The 18,682-nt window shown below is 44.7% G+C and overlaps 1 protein-coding gene and 1 long non-coding RNA gene across 3 annotated transcripts; both read right to left on the reverse strand.

Annotated features, from left to right (window-relative positions):
* Positions 1-1,854: 1,854 nt before the first annotated feature.
* LOC136529116 (uncharacterized) lies at positions 1,855-7,181 on the reverse strand. Of its 2 annotated transcripts, none has more exons than XR_010777207.1 (4): positions 6,693-7,181; positions 3,933-3,975; positions 3,502-3,570; positions 1,855-2,282 (listed from the first exon to the last, which is right to left on the reverse strand). It is a non-coding gene; the product is annotated as an uncharacterized lncRNA (long non-coding RNA). The 2 variants fall into 2 exon arrangements; XR_010777208.1 differs by having other exon boundaries at positions 1,855-2,288.
* A 347-nt stretch (positions 7,182-7,528) lies between these two features.
* Positions 7,529-11,239, reverse strand: LOC136527213 (probable polygalacturonase). The gene is made up of 6 exons (XM_066519843.1): positions 11,107-11,239; positions 10,131-10,475; positions 9,597-9,717; positions 8,965-9,139; positions 8,731-8,801; positions 7,529-8,590 (listed from the first exon to the last, which is right to left on the reverse strand). Exons 1-6 carry the CDS (start codon positions 11,149-11,151, stop codon positions 7,884-7,886), a joined length of 1,464 nt encoding a protein of 487 aa, XP_066375940.1. The 5' UTR covers positions 11,152-11,239; the 3' UTR covers positions 7,529-7,883.
* Between the last annotated feature and the right edge of the window lie 7,443 nt (positions 11,240-18,682).

Consider the following 18,682-nt stretch of genomic DNA (forward strand, 5'->3'; position numbering starts at 1 on the left):
TTATCTTGCCATACTTGTTGATTGGTTTCTGTCTTGCTTGCTATTGGTGCTATTTTGTCCAAGTTCATGGTATATGGTTGAGTTGGCATATGAGGCAGAAAATGGGTTCTTTGATATGTTGATGATGAGGATTGATGTGTTAGTGAGCTAATCTTTGACATTTAGACAACACCATGTTTGTAGAATCGATACTAAGGGGCTGTTTTGTTGTATGCACATAAGAAGTTCGGTGAAATGCTTATGAGTAGTTAGCTTGCTAATTTCGATGCTTCCGCTGCCATTTGGTTTGTATAAATATGTCAATTTGGAAGTGAGCTTGTTTGTTTTCACAAATATAGATACCAGATCAGTTAATTGTCAAAGGCACATGCCAGATTGTTGATTTGTATAAATATGTCAATTTGGAAGTGAGCTTGTTTGTTTTCACTTGTTGACATTTGGTTATGATAAGTTTATTTCATGCTGGTTCAATATAGACAATTTTCTTATTCGTCTCACCATGCACCAAGCCGTTGCACAATCACATGCATGCCCTCTCTTGCTCCTCGTGTACCATGTACACCACCACTCTACGACATGGACCCCACATGCCCTGGTCTCGTGGAGTCCGCCACAACCTTCTACAGAACCAGAAACACTTTTTCCATTGTTTTTTTAGTCTTTCTCAACTTCTATTCCTTACTTTGTCATGTTCTGCTCTCGGATACCTCTCACAAAGGGAGGCATGCTCATCACACGGCGTCCGGCTGCTCAAGCTTGTGGCGTCCAAGGCCACGGCCAACATGACCCGTGAAAGCGCTGGTCACGGCCGATGCGGAGGGCTGTGGTAGCGGCAGCGAGTGTGGTGCACGACATGGATGTAGCCAGTGTGGGACACGACGTGGTGGTGTGAAACCACCAGCAGCAAGGACCGTGGGGCAGCATCACGGGCGCGCCAGTCGGTGACATGCAGCGTTGCAAGCACGACTGCGAGCAGCGTATAGGCACAATGATTTGTTTTGTCCAATTTTTTTAATTTGGTCTGATTTTGTCGACGGTGGCCTCCATCTGATCTGATTTGGTATTCATCTTGCCATCCTTGTTTTGGTTTAGATTTGGCCTATGCTTTACGAACAGCGGAAGAGCAAATAGAGCCACGCGCACGCGGACGGAACCCGGGTGGACCAAAGTCCAAAACGCGGACAAAACCGGAGGAGAGAAAAAAAAGAGAGGACATAAAGGACACGGGAGGAGGCAGGCTGCATGCATAACCAAAAAAAAGCAAAAAATTTGGTAGAAACTTTGGTTTTTTAATACTAGACTAGGTAGCATGTGCGTGCGTTGCTACTAAACAACAAAACTTTTGTATTAAAAACATATGGATCGCACGATAAGTTAACAATGTTGTTTAATAAAGGTACTTTTGATTATCATGAAAAAGGTATTAACAGGCAATATTATCTTGTCTACAGAGTTAAAACCTCTTTATAGATGATATTCATTGGGAATATCATCATTTATAAGTTGCTTCCCCTTGTTCATGTTCTTCTCAACAATTAACATGGTCAAGATCCTGATGTTAGATCTTGCTATGGATATAGATAGCGCTACATTCAATTGGCTATGTAAAAACATTGGGAAGACAAAGAAACCTAGGTTTATGTCCGTTGCAACGAAACAACAATCATATACACAAGAGTTTGACTTGTTCTCGGTAAGGCGAGACCAGCTAGCAGCCACACAACCACATTGTGAGTTACATACACGAGGGACACATGGCGAGTTACGTACACGAGGGGCACATGGCGAGTTAATGCCTACTAACCCATCTCCCCTCTCTAGTATTGCAGCATGAACTTGTGGCTCCAATAATATTTCAAACCTTTTCTAATATGTCCAAACGTCAAATATTTGCAAACTAGAGGAAGTACGACGAAAACTTATTGCAACAGAAAACTTGGATGACATAGATACAATCGGAACCTTTGTATAAAGTTAGTAAGGTTCCTAACAAAAACTATCAAAAACTATTAAGACACTCAAAATAGATATTGTCCACTGCAAAGTCTTTAAACTAGACTCCATTTTTTGAAGTATCCTCACTAAGCACTGCCACCTTATCGAGAAGATCGTGAGCCTGTGAATGCTGCCGGCGGAGAGGGATGTCATCTCCTATGCGGTTTCCTGCTCAATCTCCTCAAGGTTGCCAACATCCTGAGCTCATCCAAGGCAGAGCTGGTAAGGAGGGTAGGATGGCAGCTCGTGGAGGCCAGCGTTGCAGACCTATTGATTCCATCGCTGTCCTGCAACTAATTCAAATGTAATCAGAAATGCTGCAATCAATTGTTTTATAGCACCGTTATGTCCAACCAAAGGAAAACCAATAATACTCTTCAGTCAGCTAGTGCAACTTGTAAGAAAATCTTAACCTGATGTGCTGCATATTCAGACTCTTGTCGATACCGGTCTTTTTTTTAGTTAGACAATATGGTGGTTTGAGTGTTTGACCATTAAATTTATCACAAGTAATACTCCTTTCTACAGGCCACTATTTCAATTAATTAAGCTTACAAATAGTTCAAGTACTGCTCAAGGTTACTAAACTTGCAGTTCATTAACTGGGATACTATTTTATTTGTGAAATCTTTGATAGTACAAAGTTAATGAACCGAGATTTCTAACCATGCAAATATTACAAGTAATAAATAAAATCAAAGTTAGCATACAAGAGCATACTAATCTGAAAAAAGAGCAGATGATGTAGGGAATTAGAAATTCATGAATGAAAAAACAGATTAAGTTTACTACCAAACTTGATCAAACAAGGCACTATTTAGACCACAACACTAACATCAAAGCTTTCATAAACCAAATGAATTAACAAGACCTCACTGGAAGACATCTTGGGGACAAGAGACCCATGCATTTACCTAAAACAGTGCATTATTCAGACGGCGCTGCACGGGCACAAGATCAACTCCTGGCAGGCGCAGGGGACATGGTTGAGTAGGAATGCAGACTATATTTTGTACCACTTTAATTATAATAGGATCAGCTCATATCAAAAGTGTTTATGCAACCCCAATAATCCAAAGATATGACTATTTCAAGATCTCAATTTCAGGTAATATAATAATCCAAAAGCAAAAGGAATGCACAATGTTTTCTACCATGAAAAATTTAGAAAAAAATTCAGCATTGCAGGCTCAAAGAAGATAAGTTCATAATCACATATTTGAACCTGCACAAAGCAACACAAGTTCAAAATCATATATCATTGACCCATCTGATTGATAAAATGATATGGATAAAACCAGGGTGAATCATCCCTGCTGATACTAATTTATCCTGTCACCACAACACTAACACAGTCCACTTCAACTCACACGGTCAATTCTGCAACATTTAGTTTCAGAGACACAAAACCAATGGACAAAAGACCTGAGCACATTCGCGAGCAATCCAAGACGGGGGGAGAGAGGGATCAATCTCAGGTGGGTGTGACTGTGTGAGGAAACCAACCTGAGAGGTGGTCCTGATGGTTTCCTCGTCCTGCCTATTCCAGACAAGGTCCTCATGTGGAATCAAAACCTACAAATCATTCTTCAAAGTGAAAGTAATTCTTTTTGTATGATAAACATGTTGAAATTCATCCATGGTTGTTGGTTAAATGGGTTAATTAGTATTTGTGCAGAGTTGCATACTAAAATTATCAGTCATATGCACGAAGAGTCATACCCACATAGTCACGTACTAAATTTTTCAACTTGCAAGCCTTACAGTTTAGTAATAACAAGAATATTATATTTTCATTATTAAGCATAGAACTTTGCATCGAAACTATCCAGAAAAGAAACACCATATAGTGATGCCAACAGAGAAATCATCTCTAACACCAAACCTGCAAGCTCTCATATAACATTAACTGAAATTGCCTACTCAAGGTGACATACCTGCAATTTTCCAAGAAGACACGGCAAAGAATAATCTGAGAGCCTGCAAAGAAGACACGACAATGTTGAATGAGCAAAAATTGTAAAAATATGTTCACATATATATCAAATATGAACAGAGAACATAAACCAAAGCTGCTGAATTTTGCATAGCATCAAACAGTTAGACTGCACTGGCCAAATCTGGTACCATATATATAAATTTGGGCTGCAGCTTACCTTTAAAAAAATGAGAAGTGCTGCCAGTGATCTACAATATTTATAAATTTGATAACATAGAAGTGTTGCCAGCGATCTACAATAAGGTTATTTGCTCTCAATGCAAAGAGGTGCTGGTGTCACTCACACTTTTGGACATTGTGGCATTCAGAACAGAAATAAAAGCTTCAGCTACTACACAAGGCCCTATGTACTTTGCACTACAAATATCGATCGAAACTTGAACCCTCCAGATAAGGAGTACCGTTAAACGACACATTAGTTAACATTAAGGCATTGGCATTTGCTTTTGGGTAACAAAAACTACAAAGCCAGCCTATACATGGAAAGGGCCTAAACATTAACGTCATGTCACACGCAGGTTGCGGCCATAATAACAACTGAGACCAAACCAGTTCCTAAGAGGCATTCATCTATGCACATGCAATCTTATTTGTTTGCTTCAATATTGGTCTGTGAGAAAGAAACAGGAGCAGTTTGGCAATAGTCATCCTAGACAGGTGGAGACTAATTTCAGGGGTTAGTGTAAACATAGCAATCGGGACTGTGTTTATAGTAAATCCAACTTTTTTAGGAACAAAAGGGACTTGGGAAGCCCCTACTGAAAATTTATTAAAGTAACCAAGGAGGTTAACAACAAAAAAACAAAAGTTTTACAAGAGGTTACATCGAAGACAGCAGGCAGAAAGAAAATCAGGAAACAAAAAAAGAAACAAATAAAATTAAGACAATTACAGAGAGTGCTCTAGCCATAATTCAATTGAAGGAAATTATTTCTTTTTAGCCCTCCACAGGAGCAAGGCAAAAGTCATCTTGAAAACAGCTGAAGCCCTTTGAATGGTAACATGGAGTCCTCTGAAAATGGCATCGTTCCTAATATTCCAGATACTCCAACTCACAATGATGATAACTTCCATATAAAAACTGACATTTAGCTGCATTTTGAAGCTCTCAAAGATCTGTAAAGGGTCTAGAGCTAAATTAATTGTGATGCCAACAAGATTCTAGCAGGCTTGAGCCATTTCACATTCCCAAAAAAGATGCTGAACAGTTTTCTCAGAATTCGAAGAACAAAGCACACAATTGTAAGAAGGAAGGTGCATGTGCTTCCTCCTCAAAATGTTACGGGTGCTCAGCCTGTCATTAGTGAGCAACCAGAAGAAGACCTTGTGCTTATGCTAGCAAGAGGATTTCCAAATCCATTTATAGATTGAGTGTGACCAACTTCTTCCACGCAACTGACAGTAAGCCTTTTTGGAGGTAAAAATGGAGCTGCCCCAAATATACATCCAAGTGTCAACACCATCAGACAGCTAAAGGTTTTGTAGGATGATTTTGAACTGCTGAAATTGTGCAAAGGCTTCTGTTGAAAGAGGAAGGCTGAACAGACTGAAGGTGCGAGTAACTGAGGCTGCACATTGGAGTGAAAGGAGAGGCTTCTTGACAAAAGAGAACAATTCAGCAAATGTTAATCTTAGTGGTTGACCCATCCAGCAATCATTTCAGAGAAGGCAAGAAGCACCATCTCTCACTGAAACTGAGGCCATGCTTTTGAACTTATCCAACAATTTCAAGACATCTTTCCACCAGAATGATCATTTCTTGACATTATTAGGGAGTCTACTATTACTATAATATTTCTCCCAGATAAGATGCACCCAGGGGATGTCAGCTCTGTTGTAAAACTTGTGAAAGTTTTTTAGGAGTAGAGCCTCATTTTGGGTTTTGATGTCCAGCACCCCAAGTTCACCTTCTTCTTTTGACTTGGTCACCATGGGCCAAGCAGCCTTGGCATTGATTCTGTTGTTTTCTTCAGACCCTCTTCAAAGACAGTGCTTTCTGTATTTGTCAATTTGCTCCGTGACAGTTGAATGAAAATGGAAAGTGCTCATGAAAAACATGGGAAGGGATGTGAAGACAGAGTTGGTCATCTGAAGCTTCCTAGCTTGAGAAAGAAAAAGGGGGTGCTGACCAGCCTCCTTTTACATCTAGTCACCAAAGGCAAGTCTTCGACCCTTGGTTTAGAAGTACCCAATGGGAGCTCCAAGTAGGTGAAAGGCAGACTACCAGTGGAGGTGGCAGCAAGATGTTGAAACCTTTCCTCCGAGAGATTAATTGGAACTAGCATTGACTTAGAGAAGTTCACCTCTAGACCAGTAGAATCAGCAAAAGTGTTTAGAAGGGCTTTCATCACAAACAATTGTCTAGCACATCCTTCCATAAAAATAAGAGTGTCATCAGCGTACTGAAGAATTAAAAAGTCATTAGTATATCGAAGAGGGATTGAGAGATTGAATAACCCTTGCTCCTTTGTCCTGTTGAGAACTGATTGCAATAAATCTACAGCAAACACAAAGAAGGGATAGAGGATCCCCCTGCACACATATGAACTACTTGGGCAAGATATCAAGTTCAGGAGGACATTGTCATCTTCTTGAGCCCTTTAGTGTACAAAACACGAACTGAAACTCCAACAAGCAGAGCACCGACAGATTTGTAGTGAAATCACACTGAATTTTCGCTGAGATCATGAACTCCTACCGTTCCAGCAGTAAATAGACCTTGAATTTGGATTCCTTCAGTATCGGGGCGCCCTCTCTCTCCGGCTGGCTGTGGACTGTACTGTCACGGCCGTCACCACGGCCATCCACTGCGCCCTCCTCGTTCTCTCTCCCTACCTTGCCGGCCTCCAAGCCTCACCCCCGCCACTCGGTAGAGCGCGCGCGCACTCTGCCCCCTTCCCTCCCGCGCCGGTCGTGTGACGGCTGGCCCGGCACGGCGGCGCAGGGCGGTGGTGCCTCGGGGCGGAGCGGAGGCCACGCGAGTGGACCTGGGGCCGAGGGCGGCAGCCGGACGTGGGCCAGCGGCGGCGGGATGCGGGCGCGGTCGTCAGCGTCGCGGCGACGTGGGTGCGGCGCGGGGTGAACGCGGAAGTGCTCGCGCGATTGGAGGAGATCGCACGGGCGGGCAGAGCGGAGGTGGGAAGCTCATTTTTTTTCGCACCGGGTGAAGCGAAGCGAAGGTGGATTGTCGCACCCCGTTTGGACGGTGTCCAAAAGATGCCGTGCCCAGTCTCTGGCTGGCTTGCCGAATGTGCGGCAGCCAAATTGAACTGGACGAGCACGGGCGAGCAAATGGGGCAGCAAAGCAACCACACGACGCAACTGCGGCGCGGCGCGGCATCCGTTGGTTGGTCGCCAACCAAACACTCCCAAAACCGTGTCACTTTTTAGTGGGTACAGATATAGATATAGACTAGCTTGTATAAGCAATAGCAAACTCAACAACAGCCGGATCTAAATGACATTCCAGGCCAGCTGATTTGTTTTGACACAAACTCACATGAAAATTAGCCACCATCTTCAACTATCAGCAGATATAGATCATGGCCCTGTTCGCTTGAACTTATCAGCTAGAACGTACAGTATTTTTCTCTTACAACAAAACAGCTTCAGCCAGCTTATTTATCAGCCGAACAGTAGATAGAGTATCTCCCTCGTTACTGTGTTCAGATTCAGACTACTACTTGGACTAGAGCTGCTAGTTGCCGCCACTCACATGGACTATTGTGTTCATTCATCAGACTTCAGACTACTATACTTCGTTCCATTGCATCAGGACGACTAAGTATATGAGCAGCGCTACAAGTTGTACGAGGCTGCTAGCTGGTGATCCACATCCACATACACTCCTTGGTCCTTGCATCAACCATACCGCAGATGACTTGAGCTGCTAGTTGCCGCCGCCGGGGACGTCGTAGGCGCACTGCTGCACGGTGACCTGGTCGATGGGCAGCGTGTCGGTCGGGAACGGGCAGGAGCCGCCGTGCGCGCCCTGGAGCGGCTCGCACGGCGCCGGGCTGACGTTAACCGACACGCCCTCGACGTCGGCGCACCTCCAGGGGTACTTCTTGGACTTGGACAGCTCGGCGGTGACGTTGGCGACGCAGATGCCCCGGAACGGCGCGCCCTGGATGCCCTCGAGCCGCGCCGCCTCCTTGTACACCCCCGTGGCCACCACGTCCTGGTAGCTGATGTTGTCCACAACGGGGATGGCGTTGGGGTCGTACTTGTCGTCCGGGTGGGACTTGTAGTTGCCCGTCATCCAGAACACCCGCTTCATGGTGGTGAGCGTCATCCCCCGCACGAACACGTCCTTCACGTACGCGCCCCGGCCCACGGCGGTCTTGATGCGCACGGCGGACTCGGTGTTGATCGCCGTGATGTCCTCCGCGCGCACGTCCTGGATGCCGCCCGACATCTCGCTGCCCAGCGCGATCACCGCGCTCGTCGGGGACACGCACGTCAGCCGACGGATCACGATGTGCTGGCTCGGCATCCCGTACGAGATGCCGTACTCGTCCCAACCGCTCTTGATCGCCACGCAGTCGTCGCCGGACACGATGTAGCAGTCCTCGATCCGGACGTGCGAGCAAGAGTCTGCATCGATTCGTACCATGTCAGGCCATGTCCATGTGTGTGACAGGCATCATCAATTTCTGCTTAGTTTTGCTTTCTACTATAATTTCTAACTGAATCAGCAGCTTCTGCATCCTTCAATGAAGGAGCTTATACCATACCAGGGTTGATGCCGTCAGTGTTGGGCGAGTTCGTCGGCGCCAGGATGGTGATGCCTTGCACCACGATGTTGCTGCGTTATAACAGTTTTATAGGAGTGAGTGAGCAATGATGTCAGAAGTCAGCACATAAGCATGCTGTCCAAATCATTTCTGACTTCAGGTGCTTGTACAAAGTTTACTAGTTAGTTCCCGACAGACGAGACGAAAGCCTCCTCACACAAGCAAATCACCAACCTGCTGTAGACCGGATGGATGTTCCACGCCGGCGAGTTGAGCAGCGTCAGGTTGGAGATGTAGATGGTCTCCGAGTGCATCAGCTCGATCAGGTACCCACGCGTGTACTTGAGCTTGTTCTTGTGGAATTTCGACCACCACATCGCACCCTGTCCATCGATTGTGCCATTGTTACCTGAAACATGAAATCGCAACGTTTGGACATCACAGCCACAGCCAAGTCAGATATGTTGTGCTACATCGATTGTGTCTTGAAATGGAAAAAAGGAACACATTTTTTAGCATGAAGGATGAGGAAAGCATTTCCATGTGCTCTTTTAGTTATCCAGTGCTTGGTCAGGCTCTGAACATTTATTTCTTCAGACAAACCGAGTTCTGAATATGAACACCTTTCAGCCTGAACACTGAACAGCTTTCAGGATCTAGTTTAGTCATTATCTGTCGTCTGGTGAATGGTGACAACTTTGACAACGTTTTTTGGGATGAGGGGTCAGGAAAGCATATGCAGGTTTAACTATCCGTTGCTCCAGTTAGGCTCTGAATATTTGTTTCTTATTATGAGAAAAAAGAAACTGAAGATATGAACAACATCTTTCATTCAGTCTGAACACTGAACATTTCTGACCACTCACCAGTAATGACTACATCGGTCAGGTTTGATCCACCGATGAGGCTAGCGAATCTTCCTCCAATTTTATCCCTCCCTCTTCCATACGAAGGCAGGGGATCAATGATCGGCCATTCGTTTATGTCCTGCACCACCAAACTTGCTTTGTTATCAAAATGTAGAACTGAAAAAACAAAATATCTGAATACGCGTGTACTATTATGTATTGAATCATTAAATCAAGATTTTTTTTTTCTGATACTAGCATCAAGAATAACGGTTAGTCAGTGCATAGAAAGTAGTATATACAAGTAAGTAAATCAAGATGTTCTCATTCATTTCTAGAATTGTTTGTTGTCTGGTGACAACTTTGTGCAACTACCAAATGATGTGCCCAGGACACCGCAGCATATCTAAACTGATAAAAAAATTGAAATATTTGAGATGACCAAATCGTTTTAGCCAGGCACCATATGTACGAATATTGAAATATTTGGCACATCGGTTTTGTCATATCCGGTCAGTTATCATCATAATCAAAACCGAATTCGTATCGGACCTGGGAGGCGAGGATGACGGCGTCGCTGTGGAGGAAGAGGGTGAAGTGGCTGGTGAGGTTGAATGGCCCCGTGAGCCACTTCCCGGCGGGCACGTACAGCATGGCGCCGCCGCCGTCCTCGCCGGAGTACTGCGACAGGTGGTCCACCGCGGAGCGGAACGCCGCGGTGTTGGAGGTGGTGCCGTCGCCGACGCCGCCGAAGTCCGCGAGCGACGCCGTGTGTGCCCGGCAGGCCGGCGCCAGGTACATGCTCTGCCCGGTGCCGTGCGCTGGGGAGGGCGCGTGGTGGCGCCCCGACACCGCCGCCGACGCGGCGAGGACGAGGAGGCATAGCGAGCGCAGAACCTGTTCCAGGAAACAGGAGGCCGTCAGTGTGTATGCTTCAGAAATTGTCTGCTACTACATACATGAGCTGATCTGGATTGCTGGACTGGGTAGAATTCGATTTGGGCAAAAGATTGATCTTTCGATTGAAAATTCTCGGAAAATATGTGCGAAATCTGTTGGGGAAAACGAGAAGTACACCGAAATTCTTTGGTTGTGCATGCGAAAGTAGCAGCATATCTGGTAATCCGAGAGAGATTGCTGCAGTGCGGTGCAGTACCTAACCTAACCCATTGTGAGGCAAAAAGACGGCACTTTTCAGTGCGCCATTTCAGGAGACACCTCCATGTGCAACTTGCGACCGAAGAGGAAAAATCATTAATTGTGCACATAATGACGGGAAGAAGAACGCAGAACTAAAAAGGCGTGAAAGAGCAGAACAGAGAGGATGTTCCGCTCTTGGCTCTTGCAACTTTCAACAGCTGGGGGATGGGATTTGCAGGACACGAGGAGTATTGAAGAGCAGAACCGTGCAGCTAGCGCAGGAAGAAGAGGAAGAAACGCGCACGCGGCCGCCGCGACTTTGCTGCAATGGATGAATGATATGACAGTACTAGCAGAGAGGAGAGGATGGAGGCGGTGAGTTTCGTACATGGAGGAGCGGCGGCGCGTCGAGGTCGAGCGTTCGCAGCGCCATTGCTGCTGCTGCTGGTGCTGGTAACCGCAGTAGTGTTGGAGTGACTCACTCGTGAGATCACGGGATGATGGAGTGGATTGGATGGTAGCGGCAGCCAATTTATAGGAGTCCTTTGCTGCACTGTTCAGCTCTAGCTCCTTCATTAATAGAGTAAGTTTTTTTTCCCTCCTTCTTCTTCTTTGAGATCTCGTTCATTAATAAGCTTCCTTTTTTCTTCTTTTTTAATTGAGATCTCCTTCATTAATAAGTCCACAACTGCCTTTTCCTGCATTTTCTTTTTTGTACCACTATCAAGTGCCTCCTTTTCTTAGACTTATACTTTTTTACCACTATGATATGAAAAGAAAATAATTAAGAAGTGTCTTTGTGCGTGCTACTATACGTATATGTAATTTAGGTAACAGTGTTTTAAATTTTGAGCTATGTGATCTGTTCGGTTGGCTAATAAGTCATAGCTGAAAGTACTGTTGGCTAATTTATCGTGAGAAAAAAATATTATTCGTTGGCTAAAATAATACGTCTTATAAGCCAAACGAACAGAGCCAACGATCTGCCTAAAAACAGCTAAGGCTAAATTGTACAACGACTAGCTAGACCTTTTTTCAAACAGCTACTTCGTTCTAAAGATATGGAGCGATAGTTTTAGCGAGACATCTAAAACCGTGGTAGTAATAAATTACTACTAGTATGTATCTTTTGCTGACTAGCTCTTTCGGTTGCCTGAATCGCTTTTCACCGGTTCGGCCTACTTACATGTTAGGCCTGTATTAGTTCCAAAAAAATTTTCAACCTAAATTATCGCATCGAATAATACGTCACATGCATGGAGTATTAAATATAGACGAAAAAAAACTAATTGAACAGTTTGGTTGGAAATTACGAGACGAATATTTTAAGACTAATTAGTCCATGATTATAAGTGCTACAGTAACTAACATGCGCTACTGATGGCTTAATTAGGCTTAATAAATTCGTCTCGCAGTTTTCAGGCGAGCTATGTAATTAGTTTTTTTATTAGTATCAGAAAACCCCTTCCGACATCCCAAAATATCCGATGTGACATTCAAAAATTTTCATTTCGCGAACTAAACACACCATTAGCAGTATATATGCACATATGTCATTCCCAGCTACGGAAGAAGTATGTACAATCCTAATTACTGCCCTTCACTTAATTGCTTGTTTATAAGAAGAAGAAGAAAGTTAATTTCTTATGTTTTATATTGGCTTAGTGCTACGGAAAACGTATGTAGAAACTTTAGTTTGAGTTAACTGCCTTTAATTTAGTAGTTTTGGTTTAGGCTTATTATACCTGCTCACCCGTATAGCCAGCCGTAAATATTGTAGATCGATTGATATGAGCTGCCCTGTTCTCTTCCTGAATACTACTAGCATTAGTAGGCTATGAGCTCTGAATAACTGACACTGCCCGTCAATTAGCAACTTTAGTTTAGCATGGTGACTGACTGGTTGATGAACGTCGTGCTGAGTCTGAAATTTCTGTGAGATGGATAGATTGATTTCGGAGATGAAAAGTTAGTCAGTCAGCAGTATAGTAGAGTATATTTATTTGGTAAAGTGCTGCTGCCTCGTCGGCTGGTGTGTTGTTTGTAGCATTGTGGTCAGAATCAGAGGGAAAAAACAGAGGGACAGTCGTCGCGGGTCGCCGTGCCCGTGCATGCATCTATCTCCAACTCCGATGAGGATTATTGCTTGTCGATCGTCGTTGGTTCCAATTCCAAATCCAAATAGCATGGTACTACTAGTGAATCATAATCCCAATGCATGGAGCCATCAGCCATGGATCACGGGCCAGAGGGAGGTTAGCTAGTGCTCTGATAACATGCGTGGCGTGCTGCTGCATTATTGCATTGGCATTGGCAGCCCCAGTGAAGAAGAATATATCACTCTCTGCTGGTTAGCTTTCGGCCTTCACATTACGCAATGCATTATCCCCACCTAATCTCACGAGCTGCGGCTGAAGCGTGCCTGCGTGCGCTACTCTATGTACGTGTTCTTGGATTATCTATCTATCTAAGCTTCGATCTACTCCCTCCACCCTAAAAAGGGCTGCGGCTGAAGAGGTGACCTAGCCACTTGGTGAGCCCTGTTTGGATCCTTCAACTAATAATCAGCCTTTCTTAACTTGCTTGGAAAAGCCAATTAAATTAACTTTTTGTTGGATGGATAGTTATTATTTTAAGCTGTGATGAGTTGGACTATTATTAGATGGGTCTGGGGTGCTGGAATCCATTGGTGGTACTATTAGACACCGTTTGGCATAGCTTCACACTACAAATTGATGTATCAGTGTCACCACTTTCACTGCCGTAGTGATAGAAACGACGGTGTGATACTTGCACCGTTGGTTGGAACGACAGCGAGGCCTCAACCGACAGTTCAGACTTCTACCACCGACGGGTTAACGATAGATGCGGCAGTGGTATTGGGGTTGCATTTCCTCCGTCGTATGAAAAGCCGGGCCGACTGGGTTACACATTTTGCCCACCGGCGTCAACCAACAGTAAATTCCGCGTGAGTGTTGAATTTCTTCAACTTCCAAGGCCGTCAAATCACCATTACTCCCGCCGCCTAAAGCCTAAGAGCTGCGTACCCACTGTTGTACATATACTGCGATGTGGGTTACGACGCGACTATGAAAGGTGCGAGTGTAGTAGTGTCACTTCACTAGTGAAGCAGTTTCTTGGGCTTCAGCTCCATGAATGGCTCTTCTAGTGGACCTGTAGCTGTTTTGGTACCCCTTTTAGCAAAACAACTCTTTAGAGTAGACAAAACGAATAAAAAGATCAAAATGCCTTTCTTTTTTTCTATCCATGTCTTCTTCTTCCCCTGTCTATCTGCCTGACAAACACGAGGAACCTCAGGAACCGTGTCCGCCACTCCCTCAACCCGCCTGCTCCGACGACAAGCGTACAGGCGGCCCGCGTGCCTAGGCAGACGTGCCCCCCCCGGCGGCATGCGTGCCCCTGCAGCCGAGCGCATAGGCTGGCCTGCGCGCTTCAGCTACCTACGCGCCCCGATGGCCGAGAGCTCTAGTGGTCGCATGCCCCGGCGGCCAATCGTCTATCCTTTGTCTTAGGATGTTTTAAGGGGCTCCCTGCGTGAAGTTGTTTCATTTTACCCTGTTTGGCAGAAAGCGGCTCCAAACGGCTTTTGGAGCCAGTGGAGAAGCCCTGGCAAACGGGGCCTTAGTTAGTAAGAGGAACTCCACCAGATAATGTATATTGCATCTCCTATAAGTTGCTTTAGAAGAGTACGATGTAGCATAGTACTGCTACAGCAGATTACCTACAACTTGTCTCCTCTTGTACTGTTTTAGGATAGGGGAGAGAGGGTTGTCTCCTTCGTTAGGAGAGATGATGCTTTTTAGCAGATTTCTTAAAATTTATAGGTATAGGAGATGAGATAGGAGATCTGTCGTAACATTTTCATCTCCTAAACTACTACTTTTTGGCTATAGGAGGTTGGATAGGATATCTGGTAGAGATACTCTAATAACCAGTAGCTAGCTAGGATCCTAATACACTATGGCTTCCTTTGGAAGCAGGGCCGGACTAGCCTAGGGAGGAGATTCCTCGCACGGGGATTTCAGCGGATGGTCCGTTCCCAGGCCAGCATTCCCTCGTGCCCTACTTATTTGTTTGGAGACATGATAGATAGGGAGACGCTTGTGGCGGCGAGTTGGTCGCGACGTCTCGCGCCGCACGGGGAAGCCGCGCCCGAACGGTAGAGATGGGGAAGCGCTACCCCGGGAAATGGCATGTGTCGGGTCTGCTCGCCCCCCCTTCGCATGTACTTCCAAACGCCAAACCAATTTGACCCGGGGCTACGTTCCACGCCCCCTGCCAGGGAAAAAGGCCGGGATAACCCCGTGGATCAGGTCTTCCAAAGGAAGCCTATTAGTTTTGGGATTCACCCAAGTGCTCCTAGCTAGGGCTGCTTAGAGGGTGTTCAAGACAGTATGCCCAAGCGAGCTTTAACCAGTCCTTGACGAAACATATAGTCTCTTCAACTTCAGATAATATAGATTGTCTTCGATTTGTGCACGTAATAAGTAACAAGTAAAAGGATACAATGCGCACGTATAAATTGTTGAATAATAGCTTGCATTCGCTTGTGTAAAAAATAAAGGAAGAAAAAGGCTAAATTAAAACGTGCATGCTATTTTAAGGTGGGCTAGGAAGTTGTAATGTTGGCTAGCTATGAGCAACTCCACCAGCAGATTGAGAAAGACAAACTCATTTCCTTAAAAACTGCCATAGAGGAAAAATGAGGTGAAAAAAAACTGCTCCAACAAATTCTCTTTCTCAATCCTATTTCTCTATATTTTTTTTCTCACATTCCCTTAAAAACCTCACCTTAATCCCTCACATAAAGGGGAGCAACCGAGTAAGCAGCCTTTTTTCCAATCCCCCCTTTTCCCTTCTATCACTGGCATCTTGGGCACACACTGAACGGGCGAGAGAGATTGAGAGAGGAGACGGAGAGGAGAAGATGCTTTTAGCCATTGATAGATGGGTCCCACCCAAATAGAAAGGGGATGGGTTTCTCATTTTACTGCTGGAATAGTTCGCTAAAAACACAAATTCAGTTTTTTTAATAGATGGTTTTATAGAGAAAAAAAAGAAAAAGAGGATCCATTGGAATTACTAGGATGAATTACTGATGCGCGTACGTGGGTTGCTTCTTGGGGTGGGTGGGTCGGTGGTGGCAGCGGCGACTGTCCACCGTCGAGACTCGAGAGACACACAAAGAGCACATTTAGAGATGTAAGATCAATACGTAGCATGTTCGCTGGGTCGTATTTGACGTATAACCATAGCTTATTAGTGAACGGGCAGTATTTTTCTCTCACACCAAACCAGCCAACAGTACTTTCAGTCATGGCTTATAAGCCAAATCAGCCCAAATAAACAGAAATTGAAAGAAGCTAGATAGCTTGCTAGTCGTAGTGGCCTAGTGGGGCTAGCCAGAGACGACCCCGGTGGGGGCACTTTCGGTCCAATTTTTTTAAAAAAAAAAGAAAAAGAAAAAGAAAAAAAGGTTAGCTAGTTCTGCATCCATGCTTGCCTGCCTGCCCACTTCGGATCTACATACCTCTAATTTGGTGCAGTGTATATACACTGCATGTGTGTATGTGTAAACATTTAGCATATGAGATTGTTGCATAAATTCAGAAAATAACAGTTATAAAAATAAAAATTGTTCGAGAATGCTTAATTTTGGTTGTGTGGGCATTAGAACTGTAGGCTGCACACCGTCGATAATCTTCACCGATCGAATTTTTGTGGTCGACAATCGACGTGCGCTAGTGCTCCATCGTTTTCCTGGCCTTTTTAATTTACCGGCCCTACATCCATCCATCCCTGCTGCAGGCTGCATGCAGTCCCCCGCCGGCTGCCGATCTCCCAAAGCTCACCGTCCATTGATATGGGCATCGTAAATATGTAATTTGAGTATTTGGATATAGATATGGTATCGGATATTGGATATCTGGATTTGGATACGGACAGATCTCAACTCCTCTAAACAGATTTGATTTTGAATACGGTTGAAAAATATCTGTAGCGTTTTCTGTCAACGGTGTGTCACGAGTAATAACAGTGTAAAAGCAAGGCCTGCAGGCCGAGATCATGCATTATTATACGTATATGTATGCCGGTGGTGGCCGGAAACCAAACCAATTAGCCGGCCGCCCTTTTCTATCCATCCACACACTCCATCATGCACACAAATATAATATACAGACCCCGTTCGTTTGGAGGAATTTTAGAGTAATCTGAAGAAATCTAGATGAATCTGGAGGAATTTGTGAGAGAAAAGCACTGTTTCGAATGAAAAAAGAAGCGGATCAAGCCAGGTTTAAGGACACGCGAATGAGGCCACAGTAACGTAATAATCCATGCATATGCATGCATATCCATCGTTGACGACGCATGAACGAACTCAGTCCAATTGTGACCTGCACTCAACCCTACATCACACATATTTTCTCTCCGATGGAACTACGACACATGAATGCGTGCACTTTACTTGCACGCACGCATGGATCCGTCGCTGTCGCCATCGCCATCGGTCGGTCGATATATGGCAGCCACTTGTTTCCATTATATTTTTTTTCCTGCTGCTGTTCCCATCTCTATATCTTCAGTAGTTTTTATCAGCATATATAAATTAGTTTTTATAGGCACTGCCACCAGGCGACCAAAATCAACGACATGATGAAACCGCTGCCTGGCATGCAAATAAAAGTGTTTGGCGTCTCAACCAAACATATACGTACTATAAATCTTATTACATGGGCTTCATCGTTCTTTTTTTTTTCTCTCTCTCTCTCTCTAGCCCTCTCTTCTTCTTTAGTTTCAATTCCCTTCTCTCAGTGGTTGAGGGCGGACGACGGATCAAAACTAAGCTCTGACACACCGGGTATCAAAATGCATTATATCTACAACATTTGGGACGACGTATACAAGGCTTAAACGCTTTGTAAAATAATTCAGTCTAAAATCGTGCATGTGCTCCCGGCAAGTTAAAATCCTAGGGTGCGTTTTTTTTTTCAAGGCAAAATTCAGTCTAAGATCATTTTTTTCAAGGTAACGGAATGGTGTTCAAGCGCTGCCCATGGTAGTGAATGGCTTGACGTGGCCTGTAGTCAGCCTAGGCCCATCCAAAGCTCGGCCTCTGCATGATCATTTTCATTTACGCTCAGCTCTACTAGGGCATAGCATTTGATTTTCTTAACTTTTTTTATCCCATTAGCCTAATCTCATTTCTTCTTCGTATTAATTGCTCTTCTCCCATCTTGTTTTTCCTATAGACACTGACCAAACCTGAGCAAAAGTCGGATCAGACCATGGCCTAGCCGAGCCATTTTAGAGTAAAGTTGGCGTAGAAAATACCCGTAAACCCGCGGATATGAAACCCGATGGGCACGGATATGGGTCTAAGTATGTGCCGCGGGTACGGGCGCGTGCATGACCCTAAACCCAACGGATATTTGCTCATGGGCGTGAAAAAATGATATCCGCACCCGCAAACCCGCCAGACCCACTCCAATACCTGACATGTGGCCCCAACTGTTAATGTGTGTAAGACTGTTAATGCTAATGTGTGTAAGACTTATTTATTTGCTTGCTTAGAATTTTATCTAATGAGTTTTCTCTCTTGCCTGATGGTTCTTTAACATGGTGAAAAACTAGAATTGAGAGTTCTATACTTGTATTTATGTGTTGCATGTCTGTTGTATAAATGCTATGCGGGTACACGGGCATGCGCTATCCGTGGATAGTGGGCGCGGACGCGGTTTCTGCCCGTGGCGGATAACGGGTGTGGGCGCGGGCGTGGATTTTAGCTCACGGATATGGATAATTGAACCTCGTATCCGCGCGGATTTTACCCGTTGCCATCTTTATTTTAGAGTATTGCTTAGATCTTAGCCGTGACATGGTACAATTTTGTCAAGCGTCATGCTACCTTTCACCCTTGTTGTTGTTGTTGTATTCATTGCCAT

This window comes from Miscanthus floridulus, chromosome 19 (genome assembly GCF_019320115.1).
Source record: "Miscanthus floridulus cultivar M001 chromosome 19, ASM1932011v1, whole genome shotgun sequence".
Lineage (NCBI taxonomy): Eukaryota > Viridiplantae > Streptophyta > Magnoliopsida > Poales > Poaceae > Miscanthus > Miscanthus floridulus.